Genomic DNA, 22,369 nt, shown 5'->3' on the forward strand with positions numbered 1-22,369 from the left:
AACCTGGTTGCGCTCTCTTCTTCCTTCTGCTTGTTTTTTGTCTTTTTTTCTTTCTTCTTTCATCTCCACCCGAAGAGCTGAAATTTATAGAATGCTGAATAATCATTACATGTACGAGTCGCACTCGCACGGCTCTGCTCAGAATAGCTGACTTGGTGTGGACGCGCGTCCGATCGCAGAAGCGCAACCGCAACTCCACCTGGATTTACCGCAAAACGCAAAGCTCAGCTGTTTCGTTGTGGTGTTGCTTGGGTCGCAACGCATCCAACCTCAACCTCGTTCGCTTCTACCGACTTGCCATTGATCATCACGCACTTTCTACCTGACTGCTCGGATTGATACCAGCAAATCTTCTCTTCAGCGTAACAGTCTCGGTCGATACACTCACCTCACCATGGGTCAGGCTCCTAGTGGCGGAGCGCCCGGTCGCGGAGGCAAAGACAACAAGAAGGACCAACAGAAAAAGTGGGAGCCGCCCCTGCCAACCCGCGTAGGCAAGAAGAAGAAGCGCGGTCCCGACTCGTCTTCCAAGCTTCCGGCTGTCTACCCCAACACGCGATGCCGATTGAAGCTGCTCAAGCTCGAACGAATCAAGGACCATCTTTTGCTCGAGGAGGAATTCGTTCAGAACCAGGAACGTCTCAAGCCACAGGAGGACAAAGAAGCAGAGGAACGCACAAGAGTTGACAACCTCAGAGGCAGCCCCATGGCTGTAGGCACTTTGGAAGAGATCATCGATGACGAACACGCCATCGTTAGCAGCGCAACTGGCCCAGAATACTACGTCAGCATCATGAGTTTTGTCGACAAGGACCTGCTCGAGCCCGGTTGCAGCGTTCTTCTTCATCACAAGGCCATGGCCATTGTCGGTGTACTCTCCGACGACGCCGACCCCATGGTGAGCGTCATGAAGCTCGACAAGGCGCCCTCGGAGAGCTATGCCGACATTGGTGGTCTCGAGACGCAGATTCAAGAAATCAAGGAAGCCGTCGAACTGCCTCTCACACATCCCGAGCTGTACGAGGAGATGGGCATCAAGCCACCCAAAGGTGTCATCCTCTACGGTGTTCCTGGTACGGGCAAGACGTTGCTCGCCAAAGCGGTCGCCAACCAGACTTCAGCCACATTCTTGCGGGTCGTCGGCTCCGAACTCATCCAGAAGTACCTTGGTGACGGTCCCAAGCTGGTGCGCGAGCTCTTCCGCGTCGCCGACGAGCATGCACCAAGTATCGTGTTCATCGATGAGATCGACGCCGTCGGCACCAAGCGATACGACTCGAATTCGGGTGGAGAGCGAGAGATCCAGCGAACGCTGCTGGAGTTGCTCAACCAGCTTGACGGTTTCGACACGCGACACGACGTCAAGGTGATCATGGCCACCAACCGAATCGAGTCGCTCGACCCGGCTCTGATCCGTCCAGGACGTATTGACCGAAAGATCGAGTTCCCCTTGCCCGACCAGAAGACCAAGATGCACATCTTCAAGCTGCACACGTCGCGCATGAACCTCGACGCGGACGTGGATCTAGAAGAGTTCGTCGCTATGAAGGACGACCTTTCCGGTGCTGATATCAAGTCGCTTGTTACCGAGGCGGGTCTGTTGGCGTTGCGAGAGAGGCGTATGCGCGTCACCAAGAAGGACTTCACCACGGCTCGCGAGAGGGTCATTGACCGAAAGAACGAGGGCACGCCAGAAGGTCTTTACTTGTGATTTCGACTTTGTTCGCTTGTGTTTCGCAATCAAGTTTGTCTTGTACCAGCACACCAACAGATTTCAGATTTCCTGCTGTACGCTCGGATGGATGTTTGCAATGAGCGATAGAAGGTGCTGTGTCTCCATGATCCCTTGGGTGACGGCTGGTTGAGCTGAGAGCCTGGCGTCGGGTTTCGGAAAAGGCCGTGTTGGAGGCTCGCGAGATTTTTCGAGCTTTTCCACCCACAGAAATTCCGATTGGCTTTCGAGCTTTGGAATGGCTGAGCTGAACCCTTGCTCTGCCTACAATACCATCTTTCTGCACACCTTCGTTCTGCACGACACCAACAGCAACGGCCTGTAGCTATTCTTGGCTAGTTCGACACCCTCACACAGCAACGTTGCAAGCTGCTTCGAACTTATTGGACCAGGAATCCCCTTTAGACGCACCTTCTTAGTCCCTCCACAACCCTCGGAGCTGCTCGCCATGGCGCACCTGCGACCGCTCATGGCGCCCGTATACGTGCCCGGTACCGAGCCATTACCGCCGGGTGTGACCGAAGATGATCGCGCCGAGATGGCCAAGATTGCCAAATGGAACAAGATCGCCAATATGACCATGGAGTCGTGTCCAGTCAAGTGTGCCATGTCGGGAGCGGCGGGGTTCGGGCTGGGTGCGTTCTTCTCGCTCATGTCGACGTCGTTTGCTGTCGATGACCCGCTGCGTAGGACGACACTGGCGGCGAATGGGCTGGCAACGGGCGCGGCAGGAGCGGGGGCGGACATGACGACGATGCAGAGCACAAAGGAGTTCTTCAAGCAGACGGGAAAGAGCATGTACCGGTCCGGCAAGGGCTTCGGTAAGGTCGGCGCGCTCTATTCAGGCATCGAGTGCTGTATTGAAGCCGTAAGTCCAAATCTAAGTCTGGAGAACGATTGAGAAGAAGAGCGATTCTGACGTTGTTTATGCGGGATGAATCGAACAGTACCGAGCGAAAAACGATCTAGTCAACCCGGTCGCAGCAGGCTTTGCCGCTGGTGCCATCCTCGCGCGCAACTCGGGCCCGAAAGCTGCCATCGGCGGAGGCGTCGCTTTCGCCGCATTCTCCGGTGCTATCGATATGTAGTATGTATACCACGAAACGTCCAGGCAGGCTGGGTTGTTTGCCGCTCACGAGATTCATTCGCGCTAACTCCTTGTCGTTTCCGAACACCCCGCAAACACAGCTTCCGACGAGAAACACCCGAGGAAGATTGATCTCACCCTTTGGCCACACCCAGTGTAGAAGGAATATCGACGTAGTGATGTCGAGTCCCACCTAGCTCGTTATAGATGCCTCCACGCAAAGCGCTGCAGACGCACGAACGACACCAAAAGCGCATTGTGAGCATGCAACTTCTGTTCACCACCACCACTTGTACTTTTAGCCCTCCTTTCATGTTGCCTCGTTGTATGGATCGAGTCCAGAACAAACCTCACCTATACCTCGCTCGTGCACTTGCTCTCACCGACTGGAACGCATTTGGAGTTCTGAAGGCCGCGGCTCTCATCAGCCGTGTTGTCACACTCATCGCACAGTCATTCTTTCCATCGTGCAAACGGCACTGAAGACCTGATTCGGATTGACATCAGCTGTACCTAATACGGTTTGAACCGTCTTCCGGCCTTGAGCCTGTCCACCTTCGCCTTGTCGGCCTCGAACTTGGCGCGCAGATCGGCGAGCTGTTCGCGCTTCTTCTCTCGCAGCTGGAACCTGTAAAAGTCTTCCAAACCGGTCGACTTTTTCTTGGTGTTCTCGACGAAGCCGTGCTTGGCGACACCTACGCTGCCGCCGGCGTCGGCGCTGGCACCGGCACGCCCGTACTTGCCCGTAGAGCGCTGGACGATGATGAAGCCGTCTTCGTCGAGCAGTTCGCCAGAGGGGCCGACGGTGACACCGCGCACACCGATCGCACGCGGGAGCGGGTGTGCACGGCGGTAGGTGTAGAGCGCAATGGCGGAGCTGGCGTACGTCTGGATCGCGGGGAGCGCGGGGCGGGCGAGCGTGTACGCCGAAAGGAGGTAGTCGAGGCCTGTGGGTGGGGGAGTGGTGCGCGAGGCGGAGAGGGTGGGCCAGCGGATGCCGCCTTTGTGGAACAGCTCAAAGGCGCGTGTGGACGAAAGCGTGTCGAGGAACACGATGTGTGCCGAGGAGGAGGTGGAGAGGAACGCCTGTGAGCCGGCTGCGACCCGTGGATCCATGGTTGGTAGGGGGACGAGTTGCGGAACTTTGCTTTTGCGTGCCGGTTGCTGCTTGCTCTTCTTCTTCTTCTTGCCGCTTGTTTCTGCGGATACCTGATGGTGCTCCTCCTCCCGCTCTCCCTGCTCCTCCGCATCCTCATCAGAATCACCACCTTCACCGACACCCCTCTCCTCGCGCTCGTCTTCGTCCTGCTCATCCACCCCAATCTGTCGTCGAAACTTGACCACCGATACACCCCCGACTTTCCCGAAAAGCTCCCTCACATGCTCTTCCGTCGTATCCGTCGGCAAGTTGGCGACGAACAGCGTGCGCTCAGCAGGCAACGCTTCGACTGCTTGTGAAGTTGATGCGGCTGAGGCGGAGGGAGCAGTATGTTTGCGAACGTAGATCCAGTGCTTGATGTCATTGGGGAAGGCGACGGGGACCGCGAGGAAGCCGTTCGTCAGCGTGATTGCTGAGCTCGATGACTTGGATTTGGATTTTGCCTCTTCGGCTGTGACACTTGTTGCTGAGCGCTTGCCCATCTGGATGCGCTTGTTGATGGGTGATGCTGATGATACTGGTGTGGGTAGGTGGATGTGTAGAAGCAAAAAGCAATGTTAGAAGAACCCTGAAATCGAGAACTTTTTTTTGGAAGAGGCTCAGACGCAGCGAAAAATTTCCAGTTGTGTGGAGTAAGTTCCTTCTTCTCGCCCGAATCAGCCGCGTACCCGCTCGCGCTCTGCAACACTTCAACACGTACACACCACTCACGCAGCCACCGTCAGAACTAGCGCACTCCCCCACACACAGACCCCTCAACGATGATCAACAAGCAAACATAAAGCCACCTACAATCACAACAGAGGAAACGGAAAACATTTGCTAGATTTGCAACAAATGAGAGAAGAGAAAACTAGAGTACAAAAATACGAAAGAGGGAAAAGATCGGCTTCACTGCTGAGACCAAATCGTTTCATGCGAGGGCCAAGAGGTGATCCTAATGCAACGCTTCAGATCAGATAGTAACCGTTCTCCAACCAAAACGCGCCTACTTTAGACTACGTCTAGGACGAGAACAACCTCTTCTCGTAGCTGTGCAATCCATGCACTCCACCCTCAACCTGAGCCGAGGCAGTCCTCAGCTCGAACCTGACCTGACCCGAACCCACGGCAGTGCGCAGCTCGTACAGGTGAGGAACACCCATATCCTGCAACGAGTGCTGCAGGCCCGTGTACAGGTAAGGCAAGAACTTCTTGACGCTTCCCTTGTCCTGCACGGCGCCCGCGACGCCCTGAGCAACCTTGACTGCGTCGCTCTCGCTAAAGTATCGCTGCGTAGCGGCGTTCTCGTCCGCGGCGACCTTGTCGGCCTTGGCAGCGCCCCTGCCCGTAGCACCAGCGATCTTGCTCTTCTTTTGGTGCTCCATGGCCTCGATGGACCCCATTCCACGGTATCCCTTGAGACGCTTGCCGTCGCGGTAGAAGTAGTCACCGGGCGACTCGGTGGTACCGGCAAGCAAACCGCCCATCATCACAGCGCTGGCGCCCAGAGCGAGAGCCTTGGCAATGTGACCCACGTTCGAGATGCCGCCGTCAGCAATCACGGGGACGCCGAACTTGGAGGCAAACTCGGCGACAGCGTGCACAGCGGTACCCTGAGGTCGACCCACAGCCATCACCTCCTGGGTGATGCAGATCGAACCGGAACCCATACCGACACGCAGAGCGTCAGCGCCAGCAGCAATCAAGCTAGCAGCCTGCTCGCGCGTCACGACGTTACCGGCCACAACGTCGACGTGAGGGTAGGTCTGCTTGATCCACTGGATCATGTCGATCTGGTACACCGAGTTACCCTGCGACGAGTCGAGAATGACGACATCCAGACCGGCCTCAACGAGCAGTCCCAGACGCTCGCGGTCCGAGGGACGAGTGCCGATGGCAGCGGCACAGTAGAGCTGCTTGCTCTCCGGGCGCTTGGAAGCCAGAGGGTAGTTCTGATTCTTGAGCAAGTCGGAACGAGCGAGCAAGGCGACCAGACGGCCCTCGGCGTCGACGATGGGCAACTTGCCCTTCTTGCTGTCGCGCAGGATCGAGTTGGCCTGCTCCAGAGTGACGCCCTGCGTGGCGGTGACGAGGTCGGTGGTCATGACCTCGCTGAGCGGGAGCGTCGCATCACGGAACTGAACGTCACGAGCGGTGACAATGCCGAGCAGCTTGCCGTGCATGGCACCAGTGTCTGTGTTGCACAAAGATCAAACAAGATCAAAGACCGAGATCAGTACATGCTTCCGCTTGCAAGTCAAATCAGAGGAGCGAACCAAGGAAGGAAGGATCAGAGTTGAAAATCGCATCCGCACACACTCTCCCAAGTCTAAGGGAGAGGCTCGGAAGAACGAAGGTTATATGATTGTGGTTGTTTCATCTTGTTGAATGGTGGGGTGGGATGGTAAGGGGCGAGAGAGCATGGCATGGAATCGTCGGAAGTGGAAAGGGGGAAATCGGGAAACGTGGCGCTGCTGCTGCTGCGAGAACACTTACCAGTGATAGGAATACCACCGAAACCAAGACGCTCCTTGATCTCGAGCACATCACCGACGGTAGCCTTGGGGTCGAGGCAGAGCGGTTCAGTAATGAAACCATTCTCGTACTTCTTGACCTTGCGAACAACGCTAGCCTGCTCCTGAGGGCTCATGTTGTTGTGAATGACACCCATACCACCCATCAGTCCCATGGCGATGGCCATCTCGGTCTCGGTGACCGTGTCCATGGGCGACGAGAGGAAGGGCGTGTTGAGCGTCACGTTCTTGGTGACCCTGGTGCGCAGGCTGACGTCCGAGGCGTTAAAGTTGATAAAACCAGGAAGAACGAGAAAGTCGTTGTAGGTGAGACCGCCGTGCTGGCGCGAGTCGATGAGCTCGGCCATGCTGAGACCGTCGCCCTCGGCGTAGGTCTTGAGATGCTCGAGCGCCTGCGAGGGCGAGAGCACCGCCTTGTCCTGCGGGATCTGAAGTCCGTTGCTAGCTGGCATCGTGCTCTAGGTGCTGGAAGGAATGTTGAAGAGAGGAAAGGGGTATGGTTGGTTTGGGTGGCTCTTTGGCGAAGAACAGAGTTAGAAAGGAAGATGACACTTGCACTTTGGGCTCTTGTTCGTTCGTGTTTCCGCTCGAGGCTGCTGCTTAGCGAAAAAATTTCCTCTCTCGCCCTCTCGAAGATTAGGACTTTGTACGGTTTTTCTTTTTCCTTTCTTTTTTTTTTTTTGGTTTTGGCTCGGTGTGCCAGCCGTCGAAACCGAAAATGGGAAATTGAAGAGCCAACGCGCTTGGTCGGACACGACAAACACAAAGGCGAGCTGCTGCTGTGGTTGTTGCTGCAGCGCTTTCGACTCGCGCCACACTTGTGACGCTCTATCTCCGACTGCTCTTGGCCCGATTTTCATGTTGTCAGATTGCAGACTCTCAACAAGACTCCGGCGGCGGGCCGGATCATCTCGGCTTTGGCTCCCCTTCGCTCTCTTGCGCTCGCACTGCTCAAGAACACTATACTATAACCATGACAACGAGCTTGCGAAGGCCTTTCCAAAGCACAGTCATAGCTTGATCTGAATGTTGTCAATGAGAGTATCGCAATCACAGAACAATCGCAGCTGGACCTCAGAGCCACCTCTGGCATGTCCTCTACGCAAAGCGCGCCATCTTCCGGGGCGGCCCATTTCCGTTTTGATAGTGTCCGGCCCCCTCCTCCTCCTCTTCCTCTTCATCCTCCTCATAGATCGCGCCTGCCACCGGCCCAGCCTCCAAAATTGGATCCACATCCACCCCGACCATATCCCCATACTCCTCCACAACGCCCTCAAACGTCTCCTGCAGCTTCTGGCGCTGCTGTCGCTTCTCGAGCTGTACCAAGATATCCTTGTTCTGCCGATAAATTCTCGCCTTGACCTGCAGTCTGTACTGCCGCAACTGCTCCTCGTCGCCCGTGTCCAGGTTCATCAGCTGCACCATCTCGAGCACACGCGCCCACTGACGCGGGGCCAGCTTGTGATCCAAACGCTTGCTCTCGATCCATCCCGCGTCGAGGGGGGCGTGCAGCTTGCCTAGAGCTTTGGCGGACTCAACGAATCCGCCGGGGGCGAGAAGACGGCGAAGGTCGTTGCCGTCGCGCAGGCGGTCAAAGTCTTCCGAGGGGTCTTCCACGGTGAGCTCTGATACTGAGGGGCGTTGGCGGATCTGGTCGTAGACCGTGGTGTACAGTGCACCGCCATGCCCTTGCTTCTGGTACGGCGGGAGCACGACAAACTGCGACAGACGGATGCGCGACGAATCGGGCCAGCACCAGAACTTGTATAGGCTCGTATAGCCCATAAAGTGGTAGGTCGTGTGCTCGCTGGAGCGGACTTTTTCGTAGAGCGTGAAAAACTCCCAATTAGTTTCGTCCTCCTGAATGTAGCTAGCACCTTCAATGAAGAGGAGCACAAATAGCTGCATGCGTCGATGGTACTCGCGAAACCCGGGCGTCTCCCACGTCGAGCGATACACTTCAAACACCCTCGCGTCCGGGTCGTCTTCCGGCAGCGCAGATGAAGCCAGCGACGCTACATTGCTTGACTTGCCCTTGCCCTTGTTCACTTTACGTCGAGTGTAGCTGTGCACTTTGTCTCCAAACGGACGGAAACTCTTGTCTTTCTCGACCGCTGCATCGAACTCTTGTTGTGCAGCAGAAGCAGATGTCGACGTCGACGTCGACGACGAAATGTAGTCCGAAGGAAGAAATTCCTTGATCTTGCCCTCGACATCATCGAGCTTTGCGGTGGTCGCTTCGTTCTTGGCACGGTACTTGATGTCGAGCAGCGGCACCAGGCTGCCCGAAGCCAGATTCAGGTTGATCGCTAGTCCTTGGTAGCCGTAGATCGTTTCGGCCTCGCCGTAGATCGGGTATGTGAAGGACGGGTGGAAGGGTGCATCAGTGCCGTGTGGTGAGCCGACGAGACGTATCACGGTCGACGTCGTGCTATTCGATGACCATGATTCCGGCATGTCGATTGGGACTCGAGTCGCGCAACCTGTGTCGGGATGAGGTGCTGTTGCTTGTTGTTCAAAGTGGCGATACTTTGGCTCCTGGGATCAGGAGATCCGCTTGTGTCCGTCGATACCGAAGCGACACAGCTAGCACGTGTAGTATGTGAATGCTACCAGGCTGAATACGAAGAGAGGATGGTGGAAATGAGTAAGAGCGTGATTTCGTTCAGAGCGATGATCATCAGCTGGAACGTGCGGAGAGAATCGAGGGAAAAAAGTGTTTGTTTCCGCCTTTCGCACGCGAAGCTGCGCCAGAAAGAACTATTCGAGCTCGACGCGTTGATGTCGCCCTGCGCAGCAACAACTCAAGCAACGAGACCCCACGAACGCCTCTACAGATCTTCCAACGTGGCTCATCACCCTTTCATTTCGATCCTGGATCGCAGGGTCGCGCAACCTCGGGTGCCCATTCAGCTGCTGCTGTCTTGCTGTTGCGGACTCGGTCGCCACTCACACTCTGATGATTGGTAAATGTTTCCATTGAGTGCTATCTATGTGTTATAGGAGGTGAGGCCAACCGCTACAACAATTGCTTGGGCTACGAGTCAAGTTTAGCCAGTCCAGCCTCGAGCGCCATCGAAAAGAAGATGCTCTGTTTATCAGCCAACAAGATGTCCGGCGAATCGAACTCGGCAACAGCCCCATCCTTCAACACCAACACCCTCGTCGAGTCAATCACAGTGTTGAGCCTGTGAGCGACCGTAATCGTGGTACCCTTGAACTCCGATCGCACAATCGCCTGTACCTGAGCATCCGTTTCCAAATCAATAGCACTCGTCGCTTCGTCGAGCACCAGGATCTTAGCGTTGCGCAAAAACGCACGCGCGATGCAGATGAGCTGACGTTGACCCGCTGAGAAGTTAGTCCCGCCCTCGGTGAGCTGTGCGTCGAGTGCGCCGTCGAGGCTCTGCACGTGCTCGTTCATACGCGCCTGTTCGAGCGCCTTCCACAGCGCAGCGTCGTCCGACCGACCTGTGGGGTCGAGATTCTCGCGTAACGTCCCTTCCCACAGCTGCGGGTCTTGCGGAATGATGGCGATCGCAGAGCGGAGGTCCTTGAGGCCGATCTTGGAGACATCGATGCCATCAATCAAGATCTTGCCCTCCGCTGCCTCGATGATGCGGAACAGCGCCAGCGTCAGACTCGACTTGCCGGCACCCGTTCGCCCCACCACGCCGATGCGCTCGCCCGCCTTTATGTCCAGGTTGAGCTTCTTGAGCACCAGACCCAGCTCGCGTCGGTAGCGCGTCGAGTACGACTGCATGCTCACCTCTCCCTTGCTGGGCCAGTCCGAAGGTGGCGCCTGGTCAGCAACCTCGTAGGGCGCCTCCGAGACCAAGTCCGTGTACGACACGACACGCTCGACGCTGACGATGTTCTGCTCCACCTCGGAGGCCGATCGCACAACCCAGTTGAGCGTCTGCGTCGTGCTGAGCGCCTGCGACATCATCAATCCCAACAGTCCCGCATCCATCTTTCCGTTCTTGGTGCGGATGAACGCGGCCAAGGTCGATGCAATGAAGATAATCACGGAGCCCATCATCTCGATGCGCACCGCGAGCCATCGGTTGCATGACACGGCAGGGAAGTAACATTGCTGGTTGCGGTCGACGCGAGCTTCCGAGGTAGCGATAAAGCGCGCCTCCTGGCCGAAAGCACGGATCGAGCTCAGTCCTCCGAGCGATTCCTGGAACCAGGTGAAGATGGGTGTCTTGCTGACCGAGTCGAGACGCTTGAGCTCTCGACTCGTGGCCAGATAGTAGCGCAGCACAGCGCGGTAGGCAAACGCCAGCGGAACAATGGCGATGAGGAAAGGCGGCACGGAGTAGGCCACTACACACAGGACACCGAGCACCACCGTCATGGTGCGGATGAGACCGTGGATGACACGCGGCAGCACCTCGTCGATCACGTTGACGTCGCGCGAGAACAAGTTGAGCAGTCGACCTGTCGGTGTCGTCTCGAACCACTGGAGCGGGCTGCGAAGCACTGCCTCAAACATGTTGTCGTGGAACTTGCGGGCACTCGAAATTACGAGCCACGTCCACAAGATGAACGGTGCGATGCAGATGCAGATCGACGCCAAGATGCCCACAATGCCGTACAGCGTCAGGTAGAAGCGTGTGCTGCTGTCGTCGCCACCGTTCTCGTTGGCCTTGCCCCACTGCTTCAGCACCACATCTCGCGAGACCGTCATCACTTGGGACAGGATCTGGGCAAGGATGTAGAGGACGACTCCGAGCACACTGCAACTCTTGATGTACTGGCGGTACACTTCCGGCTTGACGCTGCCCTGCTCCGACTTTTCCTTGGGTGCCGAGCTCTCCTTGAGCTGTCGAATAGTATCCTGCTTAATCTGCCTCTTGGACATGGCCTTGGGGCGCACCATCGAAGCCGAGCTGATGCGTCGATGCAGCTTCGAGCCCTTGAGACCCTCTTCGCCGCCCTGACCGTGCATGTCGAGCTCTTTGTCCATGTCGACGACTTCAAGCTCCTTGGTCGGCGTCTCGGCATCTTCCTCGGATGCCTGTTCGCGAGCGCTTTGCTTGCCAAGGCCGGTAATGAGGTTGAACAGATCGCCCTTCCTGGCCATTACCTCGTCGTATGTTCCGCGTTCGTCCAGGATGATACCGCGACGCACCGACACAATCTGATCGCACTGGGGAAGGCAGGCGACCGAGTTTAGCGTGAGGATACGAGCCTTGCTGCGCAGCAAGCCCTCGGGACCGATGACGTGTTTGAAAATGTGGGCGCCGACATGAGCGTCGACAGCCGCGAGCGGGTCGTCGAGCAAGTAAATATCGGCGCGGGCATAACAGGCGCGTGCCAGTGCGATACGAGCACGCTGACCACCAGACAGGCTGACACCGCGCTCTCCTACCTCGGTGCGATCGCCTTCGGGCAGAATGTTCAGATCCGGCGTCAGCGCACAGGCATCGATAACCCTCTGGTAGAACTCGGGCTCGTACTTGAGGCCGAACAAGATGTTGTCGCGCACCGTGGCGCCCATGCACCAACCGCCTTGGGTGAAGTAGGCGGTGCGGCCCTTGACGATGGTCTCGCCGTCAGTGCGCACCATTTCACCCAGCACAGCGGAAAGAAGCGAACTCTTTCCGTCGCCGACCTTGCCGAGCACCGCGAGCAGCTCACCCTTCTTGACTGTGAGGTTGATGTCCTGTAGCGTGGGCACAGGCTGCGAGCGGGACCACTTGAATTCTCCGTCGCGGATAATGACAACCTCGTCACCCTGCTGCGGCTCATGAGTGGGGTTGTTGGCATCATTGAGCGTATCAAGCACGTTGTCCGGGCGCGAGGGTGCATCCGGGTTGGCGGGTGCGCGCTGACCAGGCAGAATGACTTTGCGCGCCGTTGGGTCGAGCTCGCCAGCATCAAAGAAGTCCGACAGACGCTGAGCTGAAACCTGAGCTTGCAAGAGAGCTGAGATGATACCGGCAAACATGGCGATGGGGAACGACAGCAGCTGGTACAAGGCGAGCGCCGGAAAGATGACATCGGCAGTCAAAGGCTCTGGGTTGGTGTACGCGTATGTGACGAATGTTCCGAGCGATACAAAGAAGGGGATAGCGGTCCAGAAGAAGTTGAAGAAGGCCGAGACAACTCCAACGGTACGCAACAGCTTGAGCTCCTCGTCGTTGCGCACCTTGAAGAGCTTGCGGGTGAAGGCCTCCTCCCATGCAAAGAGTTTGATGGACTTGATGTTGGTAAGGATCTCGTTCATGAGACGCGTGCGCTTGTCCTTGACCTTCATCTGCTTCTCGCTGAGTCGACGCAGGTAGCGGGCGAGAGCGGTGTTCAGCGGGACACTGACAACCATGATGGCGACGCCCACAAATGAGGGCCAGCCGAGCAGATTGTAGAGCGACACGAAGGCAAGCGTCATCTGGAAGAGAGCCGACCAGGCGATGTGACCATAGGTGCAGAGATCCTGAAGGCGGGTCGCATCGACCGACATGAGGTTGACAATGTCACCCGTGGCCCTGCCGCCGCGATCCTCATTGGACAAGCGAAGACTTTTTTTGAAGATGGCGCTGACGAGACCGGCACGCACGCGCATACCTGTGACGAAGACGAGCTGGAAATACTGGTGAAGGAACGAGGTCTGGGTGATGGCGACGGCAAAGAGTGCAGCAGACAGCAGGTAGCCTTGCATGGCGCTCTGATTGGCATCGGCACTGTCGTAGCTCTGCACGAATTGGAGCAGCTTGCGCAGGATTTGGGGCTGAACAAAGGCAAGCGTGTCCTGAGCCGACTTGAGGATAGCGGCAAACAGGAAAGGGCCACCGTATGAGTAGGCCAAGGTGGTCCAAAAGGCCGGCTTGCCCGTCGTCTTGTCCTTGGTCTGCGTCCAGAACTTGTCGAAGCGGCGGCCGAGATTTTCAGCGTCCTCATTGGCGGGGAGCGCCCACATGTCGTCCTCTGTGACGAACTTTTTGGCACCAAGCGTCATGAGCGGCTGCATCCAGTGGAACGTGACACGACTAAAGATGTTGGCAGTGGCGACGGGACATTCATTGCCCGAATCGGCGACGTCATTGCTAGCAGCAGGGCTAGCTTCCGCGTCGGTATCGGTAAAGACACTGAATGAGCTGCCATTAGTGTCGGCGGGAGGGACGACATGGTGGCCATTGCCGTTGCTGTGAGACTGAGCGACAGAGGTGCGCTTGCGGCCCATGTCATCCCGGGAACCGACCTCAACACCAGCGCATTCGAGAGCAAAAGCAACGACACCGAGGCTGAAACGCACAACCAAAGGTACAAAGGTAATCAGCTGGTGCTTGACAGGCAGCGAGGGCGAAGTGAGCGAAGAGCGAATTTTGACGACGCCGGCCAGTAGGTGCGCGAGCCAGAAGATGAGCAGCAAGTCCGAGCTGCGGCGAGTGCGGGTGTGATTGAATTGTTGAAGCGGCAAGACGAGCGCGTAGCTCAGAACACCAACGACCGAGGACCAGAAGTGAAGCGAATCGCCCGGTCTGGCGAAGAGGCCGTACGAGAGAGAGGCTTGGAAGCCGGCAGCAAGAGCAAGAGCAGCAACTACGACATGCTTGGTCCAAAGCAGAGTGCGAGACGCTTGTGTCAGCGGCCTCTTTTCCTTTCTTGAGAGGATGGCGAGCTGGATGCCGCCAAAGAGGGCAAGCAGGAAGACGGGTGCGACCCAGAAAGCGGCTTCCTGGAAGCAAGGCGTGAAGTCGAGGTCACGCTGCTGCGAGACGGGGCCCCAGCCTTCTTTGTTGTCGCAAAACTTGGCAAGTGTCGGCCGCGATCGCAATGTATGGAGTGTAGACGAGAAGAAGCGCAGAGGCAAACTCAGCAATGGATCTGCACCTACGCCGTGCGATTGCAACGAAGCGTCGAAGCTGGACAGACTCCCGAGCTGCTCGACGGGTGCTGAGCCTTCCATTGCGACGCTGCACCAGACTTGCGGGCTTTGGTGTAAAGGGTCTTGATCCGTTCCGTGGGTCGCTACAGCAACTGCTAGGCAGAATCTCGCCGCGGGATTCGTCCCTGCGTCGATAGCTGAGTCTATCCGGGATGTCTTGCCGGAGGGCGTTTGACAGCTGCGTCGCTGATCCTTACCTCGGCAAAATGCAAAATGCAAGCTGACCAGACAGGGGGGCCAAGCGAGATAAGATAACGGAGGTGGTGCCAACGAGAGGAAAGGCCAGGGGGATGAAGGTGGGATTGGAAGATGGTGTGCTAACGCTGTCTTCTAGCGTGCTTCTTCGTTACTAAGGGGAGAACAAGAAAATTCGGCATGACAAGGCGCAGCCGGGAAAATGAGGCCAGAAGATGACGCCCTCTCTCGCTCAAAATGGCAAACTCGTTCGTGCTGTGGAGAGAGACAGAGACAGAGGAAGGGCAAAAATTTGGCAGTGAAGCGAAATGCGGCAGACAGGCACACAGCCAAAGAATGCGCTTCTTGTTTGTAGCCACCTTGAGCTGATCGGCGATGCATCAGAGCAGTCTCTTTCTGTCTCTGTCTCTAAGTGCAACGGCCGAATTTGAATTTGAACACCCGCGGAGCAAAGCAGAAATTTACCCTTTCGCGCTGTTTAGATGGATAGCCGAAGTCTTCTGAGCAAGCAGACCGGCATCACTTGGTCTTGAGTCTTCTCTGGAGAACTTGGATCCGTTCTAACACATCACTGCACACAATCTACATCGAGCTGGAGAATGAGAAGGAGAGCGAATGCAGTGTCCGTTGGATTGCTATTTTGCGGCTATGCCGAAGCTGTTGCTGTCGTCAATACAGAAATCAGCGTACGGTCGAGAAAGGATCGGCTCAACTGCCAAGGTAGGATGAACAGAGAAGATGTGGTTTCAGACGAGACTGCGTCTGCAACAAGGACCGCAGGCGTCCTCGTCGTGGCATGAGCAACAGATGCCTCGCTTGGAGAAAGAGTGAGATAGAGCGGTTTCGAGAAGAAGGGGGGAAGAAAAGTGGAATGCTTGCGTCTCCTTTGCGACCAATTGTTCGATGTAATAATAATGGTGGTGAGGGGGCACGAAACCAAGCCTCGAAAGAAAAGAGATTGGATGGTATGTTGCTATCGAGAGGGGAATCAAGACCTCTTACGCCGAGCGCCACTACCGCTGCTGCGCGCTTCAGTCAAAGCTGGGAGGGGCCGCTCCCGGTGGTAAGTTGCCGGCTCTGCTCCCAGACGAAGGTGATGTCGCCGCGTTGGGCATCTGCGACGTGCGTCGTGCTCCGCGCTGCACCTGTCGCACACCCTGTGCGCTCGCAACGGGACCGTCATCGACCAAGCTGAATCCGCGCGTGATCGACCGGTTCGGCTGCACGGGGCTCGCTGGATTCGAGCCGTGCTGCGACTGCCACACCGACCCGTCCGTCTCCGGCTCCGCCGTGTACGCTTGCATGGGGTACGCCGACTCACTCACTGCCGGGTAGCGCTGCTCTGTCGAGACGCTGCCGTGTCGCACGGCAACGTCGGCGCCCACAAATCGGCGAGGCTCCGGATCTGGCGAACTCGACGCCGACCCGATCATGGGTCGCTTCTCGTCGTCGGCCACGTCTGAATGCGGATAAGCCTCGTATGTTGCGGCTCCAGGCGGAGCAGGAAGTCGATTCGCACTATACTGCGTCGGTGTGAATGCGTTGACGCTGCCTAGAGCAGGGTGACCCGAGTGGTGCGGCAAAGGCGAAGGAGACGTGGCGCGAGGCCGCGGCACCACCACCGTACCGGGTGGCGAAGCACCACTGCGTTGCTTGGCATCCGTCGCAAGCGGTGCCGGCAATTCCAGGAGCGGAACGGCATCGAGACGAGCCCGCGCTCCTGATGCGCTCTTGCTGTGCGACACTTCCGACGCTTCGGGTGCAAACTGCGATGCGCTCGACGACATGGCATGCGGCAAGGCGCGGCCAAACTGGTCATGCTGCCCCGATGGGTTCGAGTGGAACGTGTCCGACGAGACCACCGAGTAGCGTGTGCTAGCTGCCCTCTCAGGCGAGCCCGTGCGCTGCACAACATCGTAGGTCGAGTCGCGCGAGTGGGTGCCCGACTTCCATCGACGCTCGCGCTCAAACTCGGCCCATCGCTTCATCACAATGTGCGAAGGATCAAACTTGCCATCTGCATCGCCATGGTTCTCCTTCTTGTTCTCGCCCTGCACCACTCGCGTGGCACCCCACGAGAAGTCGTCCATGTGCCAGTAGGCGTACAACGGCAGCACAAAGTTCCAGATGGGCAGCGAGAACAGATAGATCAACATCCAGCCGACGTACGCGATCTTGCGCGACGTCACCACAATGAGGATACCCGGTAGACCCAAGATGAGGGCAAGCAAGATGAGAGGAATCGTAGGCGTAGGCACGTGGGGCAGGAACGCCTGAACCACCACGTAGAGCGTAAAGGCAATGGCAGCCGGCAGCACCAAGGTACCTGTCAACTCCATGAACACGACAAAGCGCATCGAGAAGCAGAAGGTGCCGCACAGATCGTTGACCATGACCAGCTCGAACAGATTGTGCACCGTCGAGTTGATCCATCGACGACGCTGCGACAGCAGGATGCGGAACGTGTCCGGCACAATAGTCTTGCAGACCGCCTGCGGCACAAACATCATCTTTCGCTTGGGGAACGTCTTGAGCATGAGCGTCGTCAGGTATCGGTCCTCTCCGAGCAAGAGCAGGTTCTTCTTGTGCAGCGTGTCCACCACGTTCTCCGAGTAGTGCTCCACGATGTCCGGATTGGCCAGGATGGGCACCCAGTAGCCGTGTGGACCCTTGGGCGCCTTGATTCGGTACGCACTGAAGCAGCCGGGCAGACAGGTGACACCTCCGAAGCACGCCTCGAACGCCTTGGTCTGGTGGTGCGAGATGTAGTACTCAAACACCTGGATCATGGTCACCCAGGTTTCCGATTTGTTTGCGATTTTTGTCTCACCGCAGAGACCCATGATCTCGGGATCTTCGACCATGCAGGCGACCATGCGTGAGAGCGAGTCCGGGAACACCTTGGTGTCGGCGTCGACGCAGAGCACGACCTCGTAGTTGTCCGGCGACACACCCGTGACGCGCCAGATGCTATTGAAGAACTCGTACTCGAACGCAGTCATGCGCTCGTCGAACATCACTTTCTGCATGAAAGCCATGAGTAGTACCTGGGAGTCTCGCTTACCACGGTTACCGGGCTTGGCGCTGTCGGCCTCGAGCGGCGTTCCGCACTTAGCGACGAGGATCATGGGGACGCGCTGCTGCTTGGATCGCTCGACGGTCTCGTCGTCGTAGTCGTAGAAACCGGCGTAGATCTTGCACATGTTGTGACGCTTGTAGCCGTCGGCAATGGCGACGTACGAGTTGCCCTCCACCTCTTCGGCCGGAATCACGAGCTCCTTCATCATGGACAGGCAAATGTCGGGCGTCGAGATGTCCGAGCCGGCACCTTTGACGATACCGTCGGCAATAACGAGCAGGAGCTTGTGGCTGTTGGGGTAGTCGGTGGTGGCGAGGCTGTCGAGCGTAGTACGCAGACCTTCGAACGACTCCGAGTAGGCGGTGACCAGGCAGATCGAGTGCGCCAGCTGGAATCCAAATGGTCGGTAGTCGGGCCCGGGTTGAGGAACAATGTGATGCAGCGGGAAGGGGCAAACACCCATAGCACCCTCGGCGGGGCTACCGGAGAACGAAGAGCGACGAGAGTGGGCGGGAGCCAGGGAGGCCGAGCTTCTGCCACCGGCCACCGATGGAGAGCCAGGGGGCGAGCCACCGAGCGGCGAAGCGACGCCCAACCGGCCAGCGCGCGTCATGCGCTTCTCGCTTAATGGCATGGGCGCACGCGAACCGCTCTTGAGGCTCAGAGGGTCGGCAACCGAGAATCGACTCTGCGTGGGCAGGAATGACTTGTGCTTGCGCGCGTTGGGCCGGTAACCGGCGGGAGCGGGACGGTAAATGTCGTCGGACCACTGCTCGATCTCGGCGGCTCTCTTCATGCGCTGCTCGTACGTCTCGTTGGCGTAGTTACCCAGCCGCCACGAGATAAACCAGCCAAACATGACGGCCATGAAGAACTTGATAGCAACGACACCAATGATGAAAACGAGCGAGAGGTAGAGCTCCACCTTGGAGGCGACGCAGCCGATGGTCTCGGAGTCGATGAAGCCGATGCGTGTGATCTGTTCGAGACAGGCGAACTCGTTGTCGAGACGCTGGCGCATGACGCTCGCCGTGACGTCGCGACCTGCCCACGTATCGTTACGGCGCTTGAGCGTGTCGTAGATCGAAGGGTAGGTGAGGCCAGAGGTGAGATTGTTGAGTCGGTCGAGATCCAAGACAGCGCCGCGGAAGACGGCGAGATTGCGTGTGGCGTCGGTAACGTTGTTCCAAGTAAGCGAGACCTGACCACGCTTCCTAATGACCGAGTTCTTGGGCTGAGCGCCGTCGTTGAACGAGCTGATGATGGAACCCGTGTGGCACATGGAATTGTTGGCGTAAGCACCCTTGCCATCTTGGCGTATGAGGGTGCAGTCAAAGTAGCGGTCGGGTTGACCGCCTCCGTTGCGGTTAGAGATTAAGCCGGTGCACGAAGCACCCACCTTTTGAAAGAGCAGACTGCCGTCCTGTCCACCGGATGACCACGGCTCCGAGTAGATAGGGTTGGTGTGGTTGTAGATGGTGTTGGCGCCGAAGGGTGTGACCTGCGGGTGGACAAAGCGGTCGAAGCTGTAATCGTAGCCGTTGAATGTCATGGAGCCGACGTCGATGGTTCCGAGCGTGTAGCGGTCGGGAGGCGTGCCACAGACGGTCTGGGTGAAGCCGAAAGTGAGGAACCCGACGGCGGACATGATGAGTACGATGATGCCGATGAGACCCATCTTCTCACGCCATGCACGCTGCTGCTCTGGGGTGCGAATGCCGAACACACGCAGGAAGGGACCGGGACAGCAGATGGTGAGGATGTAGCAGTAGATCATCCAGCCTCCCACGGGACCGGGGGCGATGCGGGAGGTCTTGCTTTCGCCGAGATCTCGAGGCACCTCTTTGGAAGCCTTGCCGGATTTAGACTGTTTGCGACGCAGCGAGACGCCCCGTTTGAGCACGTTGATGCCGGTTTCGACCTGGTCTTCGTCTCTGCCGAGGATTGACTTGCCGCGACGCAGAGGGGGTGCACGTCCGAGACCGCCGGGAGGAACGTTGGCGGGGCCCGCGACGCCGAGGCCACTGAGACCGCCTCCGGGACCGACGATGCCGGCCATGCCGGAGCCATGGGGAGCAGCACCGTGTTGTGGCAGGTGACCTGTGGTAGAGGGCATGTAGCCGACGCGACCGCCGGAAGCAGCCATGACGTCCATGTGGGCGGCGTGGTTCCGGTAGTACCACTGACGATGGTTGGGGTCCATGCGTTCGCGATCGGGACGCACGAGCGACTTTTTGCGGCGGAAGTTGGCGTTCTGAGCCGAGAAGCCGTTCTCGGGGTCGAGCGAGTTGATTTGATTCAAGGCGGTGCTGCTGCTGTTGGGATCGTTGATGCTGCGCTTGTCGTCGCCGTATGACTTGACGGACTCGCGCGAAGGACCGGAACGTTGTGCAGGGATGCGTTGCGGCTCTTGGAACGAGATGCCAGGTGGACGCTGATTGCCTTGTGAGCCGAGGCTGTTGTTGGCATAGGCCATGTTGTGGGGAGGTGGTGACATGGCATCTTGAGGAGGCGAGAAGAAGGATTGCTGCGAGCGGGGCTGCTGATACGATTGTGGCTGATATCCAGGAGGCAGAGGCAACTGTTGTTGGTGCGGTTGAGGAGGCGAAAAGGTATGCTGGGGACGAGCTCCACCTGGGATGGTGAGCGGCGGTAGTGGTGGAGGACCGTCAGCGCGGTTGGGTCTCGCACCATGCCCCGCGGGGCGACCTGCATCAGAAGGCGACTCGAAGGGGTTCATGGCGATGGCGCCCAGAACGAGGCAGCGACAAGAATTGGCAAGAGCTTTGCAAAGCGCAGTCGGAATGCAAACGCTGCTGCCGATGAACCAAGCTCGTGCTAGTGGTGGTCTGACGGGATGGTGTCGGCGGAAAGAGGAAGACGATCAATCCTAGAGTGTCGAGGGATCCATTCAGCCGAGACCGGAGTCGAGAATGGTCTATGCGTATACGGTAGCTGGAAGCTACTAGATGAGGTGTGGTAAGTCTAAAGCGACGATGCAACGCCGTAGCTAGGGTGAAGCAGGGAATGAACAAGCCACTAAGCTCTGTCGAGGTGATGGTTGAGCAAGTAGAGGAGCTGGCGCAAATGCAGGTATCACTCAATGGTGTAGAGTGAGCGACCACGGCAGCGTAGTCAGGAGGAAAGGGGTTTCGGGCGGGAGAGCTAGGTACCGACGACGACCACCGAAGCTCGATACCGAGATGGAACCGGACGGACGAGGTTGTTTGAGGCGGATGGTGGAGTCAGGCGAACACTAGCTTGAGATGCAAAACCCTGAGTGTTCACCAGTTTCGGTAAGGGAGATGGTGAGAAGGACAAGGAGGAGCAAGAGCTGAAAGCTGAGATGGTAAGGCGGAGCGGTCCACAAACCTCGAGTGTGTGTTTGCTGCTGCTGCTGCTGCTGCTGTTGAACGAGAGCAACAAAAAAGGAGGAGCGAGCGAGCGAGCGAATCTGCAAAAACAAAGCAAGCCCAGAAGCGACCGAGCAAACCAAGCAAGAAGGAAGCCGGACACGAGCACAGCTGCACAGAGAGACAGCCAGATCGAGACAAGGAATCCAGCCAGCGAGCAACAGGATCGGAAGGCAGCCAACGGCGAGCAGCCAGTCAGTCAGTCAATCAGTCAGTCAGCCAGCGGTGTGCTGCGTGTAGAAAAAGCAACACGGGCGCTCCGAGCTAGCAGCAGGGTGCGAGGTACATGCCCATCTGCAGCACCGCCAGTAGGAAAAGATTAGAAAAGGAGAAAAACACAAGTTCGGAATCGCGTCTACGTATTGATTCAGGGGCCACGCTGATTCGCCTCGCCTGCGTGGGCTTGTGGTGTGTGTGCGGGCAATGCGAGCCTCTCGGCAGGGGAATAACGACAACGCTCTCGAGCTTTTCTTTCTTTGCAAAGGTTTTGTCTTGAGCTGCTGCTGTTGTTGATGTTGTTGTTGTTGTTTTTTTTTAATAATATTTTTTGGTTTCATCTTGGCTCTCTGCTTGTGCTCTTCAGCGAGGCATCGGGAGAATTTCATGGCAGGTCCAACCAAGCAACCACATGCACCGCGTAGCGGAAAGGGGTTGCCGGCCCCTCTTCCTTCTTTGTGGTTGCTCTCTCTTTCGGCTTGAATGGCCATCGATCCCTCATCGCCATCTTCCTCATTCACCTGTTACGAGACGGTCATTCGATCTCATTCCTCGTCATATCCGGCTTGAAAGGGGGTTTGAAAGGGCTCGACACAGGCTAGAGCAGCGCAAGGTGATCCCGGGCCGAGGGAGAGATGGCAAAAGTTCCAAACGGCCCCCTATTTTTTCTATTTGCAACCCTCTCCTACTCTCTCAGACTTTCTACGGTAAGAAGTTCAAACCAGCACGATCAGATCGCGGACATTGAGCCACTACAGCGCAGTAGCAGGGCCGGAACCGATGCTTTGAGTTCGCTGCTGCTCGTCTGGGAGAGGAAGGGAAGGCGGGGCTGTATGAGGAGTGGTCGTATCGATCCTTCGCTCTCGAATTCTCCGCTGCGGTGATTCCAATTTCATGTATCTTGCATTTCAAATCAAAAAAGCCACAGCCCCGCGTGCAAACGGGCAAACAAGCAAAATCAATTCAACTTGAATTTCACTCCGTCAACGTTGCCGATCTTCTTGAGAGACCCTCTTTTGCGTTTTTCAGCGGGCCCTCTTTCTTTCTCCTTTTTTACTTTCCTAACATATTGTCG

At 57.3% G+C, this 22,369-nt stretch overlaps 7 protein-coding genes across 7 annotated transcripts; 2 read left to right on the forward strand and 5 right to left on the reverse strand.

Annotated features, from left to right (window-relative positions):
* Positions 1-394: 394 nt before the first annotated feature.
* Positions 395-1,711, forward strand: EX895_005218 (uncharacterized protein; the record flags this gene model as incomplete). Its single annotated transcript, XM_029885811.1, has 1 exon — positions 395-1,711. One exon carries the CDS (start codon positions 395-397, stop codon positions 1,709-1,711), a length of 1,317 nt encoding a protein of 438 aa, XP_029737663.1.
* A 469-nt stretch (positions 1,712-2,180) lies between these two features.
* On the forward strand, positions 2,181-2,820 carry EX895_005219 (uncharacterized protein; the record flags this gene model as incomplete). Its single annotated transcript, XM_029885812.1, has 2 exons — positions 2,181-2,600; positions 2,680-2,820. 2 exons carry the CDS (start codon positions 2,181-2,183, stop codon positions 2,818-2,820), a joined length of 561 nt encoding a protein of 186 aa, XP_029737664.1.
* A 512-nt stretch (positions 2,821-3,332) lies between these two features.
* EX895_005220 (uncharacterized protein) lies at positions 3,333-4,460 on the reverse strand (the record flags this gene model as incomplete). The annotated part of the gene is made up of 1 exon (XM_029885813.1): positions 3,333-4,460. One exon carries the CDS (start codon positions 4,458-4,460, stop codon positions 3,333-3,335), a length of 1,128 nt encoding a protein of 375 aa, XP_029737665.1.
* A 522-nt stretch (positions 4,461-4,982) lies between these two features.
* EX895_005221 (uncharacterized protein) lies at positions 4,983-6,946 on the reverse strand (the record flags this gene model as incomplete). Its single annotated transcript, XM_029885814.1, has 2 exons — positions 4,983-6,154; positions 6,457-6,946. 2 exons carry the CDS (start codon positions 6,944-6,946, stop codon positions 4,983-4,985), a joined length of 1,662 nt encoding a protein of 553 aa, XP_029737666.1.
* A 646-nt stretch (positions 6,947-7,592) lies between these two features.
* EX895_005222 (uncharacterized protein) lies at positions 7,593-8,951 on the reverse strand (the record flags this gene model as incomplete). Its single annotated transcript, XM_029885815.1, has 1 exon — positions 7,593-8,951. The coding sequence occupies one exon, from the start codon at positions 8,949-8,951 to the stop codon at positions 7,593-7,595; it is 1,359 nt and encodes a 452-aa protein (XP_029737667.1).
* Positions 8,952-9,531: 580 nt separating this feature from the next.
* EX895_005223 (uncharacterized protein) lies at positions 9,532-14,412 on the reverse strand (the record flags this gene model as incomplete). The annotated part of the gene is made up of 1 exon (XM_029885816.1): positions 9,532-14,412. The coding sequence occupies one exon, from the start codon at positions 14,410-14,412 to the stop codon at positions 9,532-9,534; it is 4,881 nt and encodes a 1,626-aa protein (XP_029737668.1).
* A 1,205-nt stretch (positions 14,413-15,617) lies between these two features.
* EX895_005224 (uncharacterized protein) lies at positions 15,618-20,405 on the reverse strand (the record flags this gene model as incomplete). Its single annotated transcript, XM_029885817.1, has 1 exon — positions 15,618-20,405. One exon carries the CDS (start codon positions 20,403-20,405, stop codon positions 15,618-15,620), a length of 4,788 nt encoding a protein of 1,595 aa, XP_029737669.1.
* Positions 20,406-22,369: the final 1,964 nt, after the last annotated feature.

This window comes from Sporisorium graminicola, chromosome SGRAM_6, assembly GCF_005498985.1.
Source record: "Sporisorium graminicola strain CBS 10092 chromosome SGRAM_6, whole genome shotgun sequence".
NCBI lineage: Eukaryota > Fungi > Basidiomycota > Ustilaginomycetes > Ustilaginales > Ustilaginaceae > Sporisorium > Sporisorium graminicola.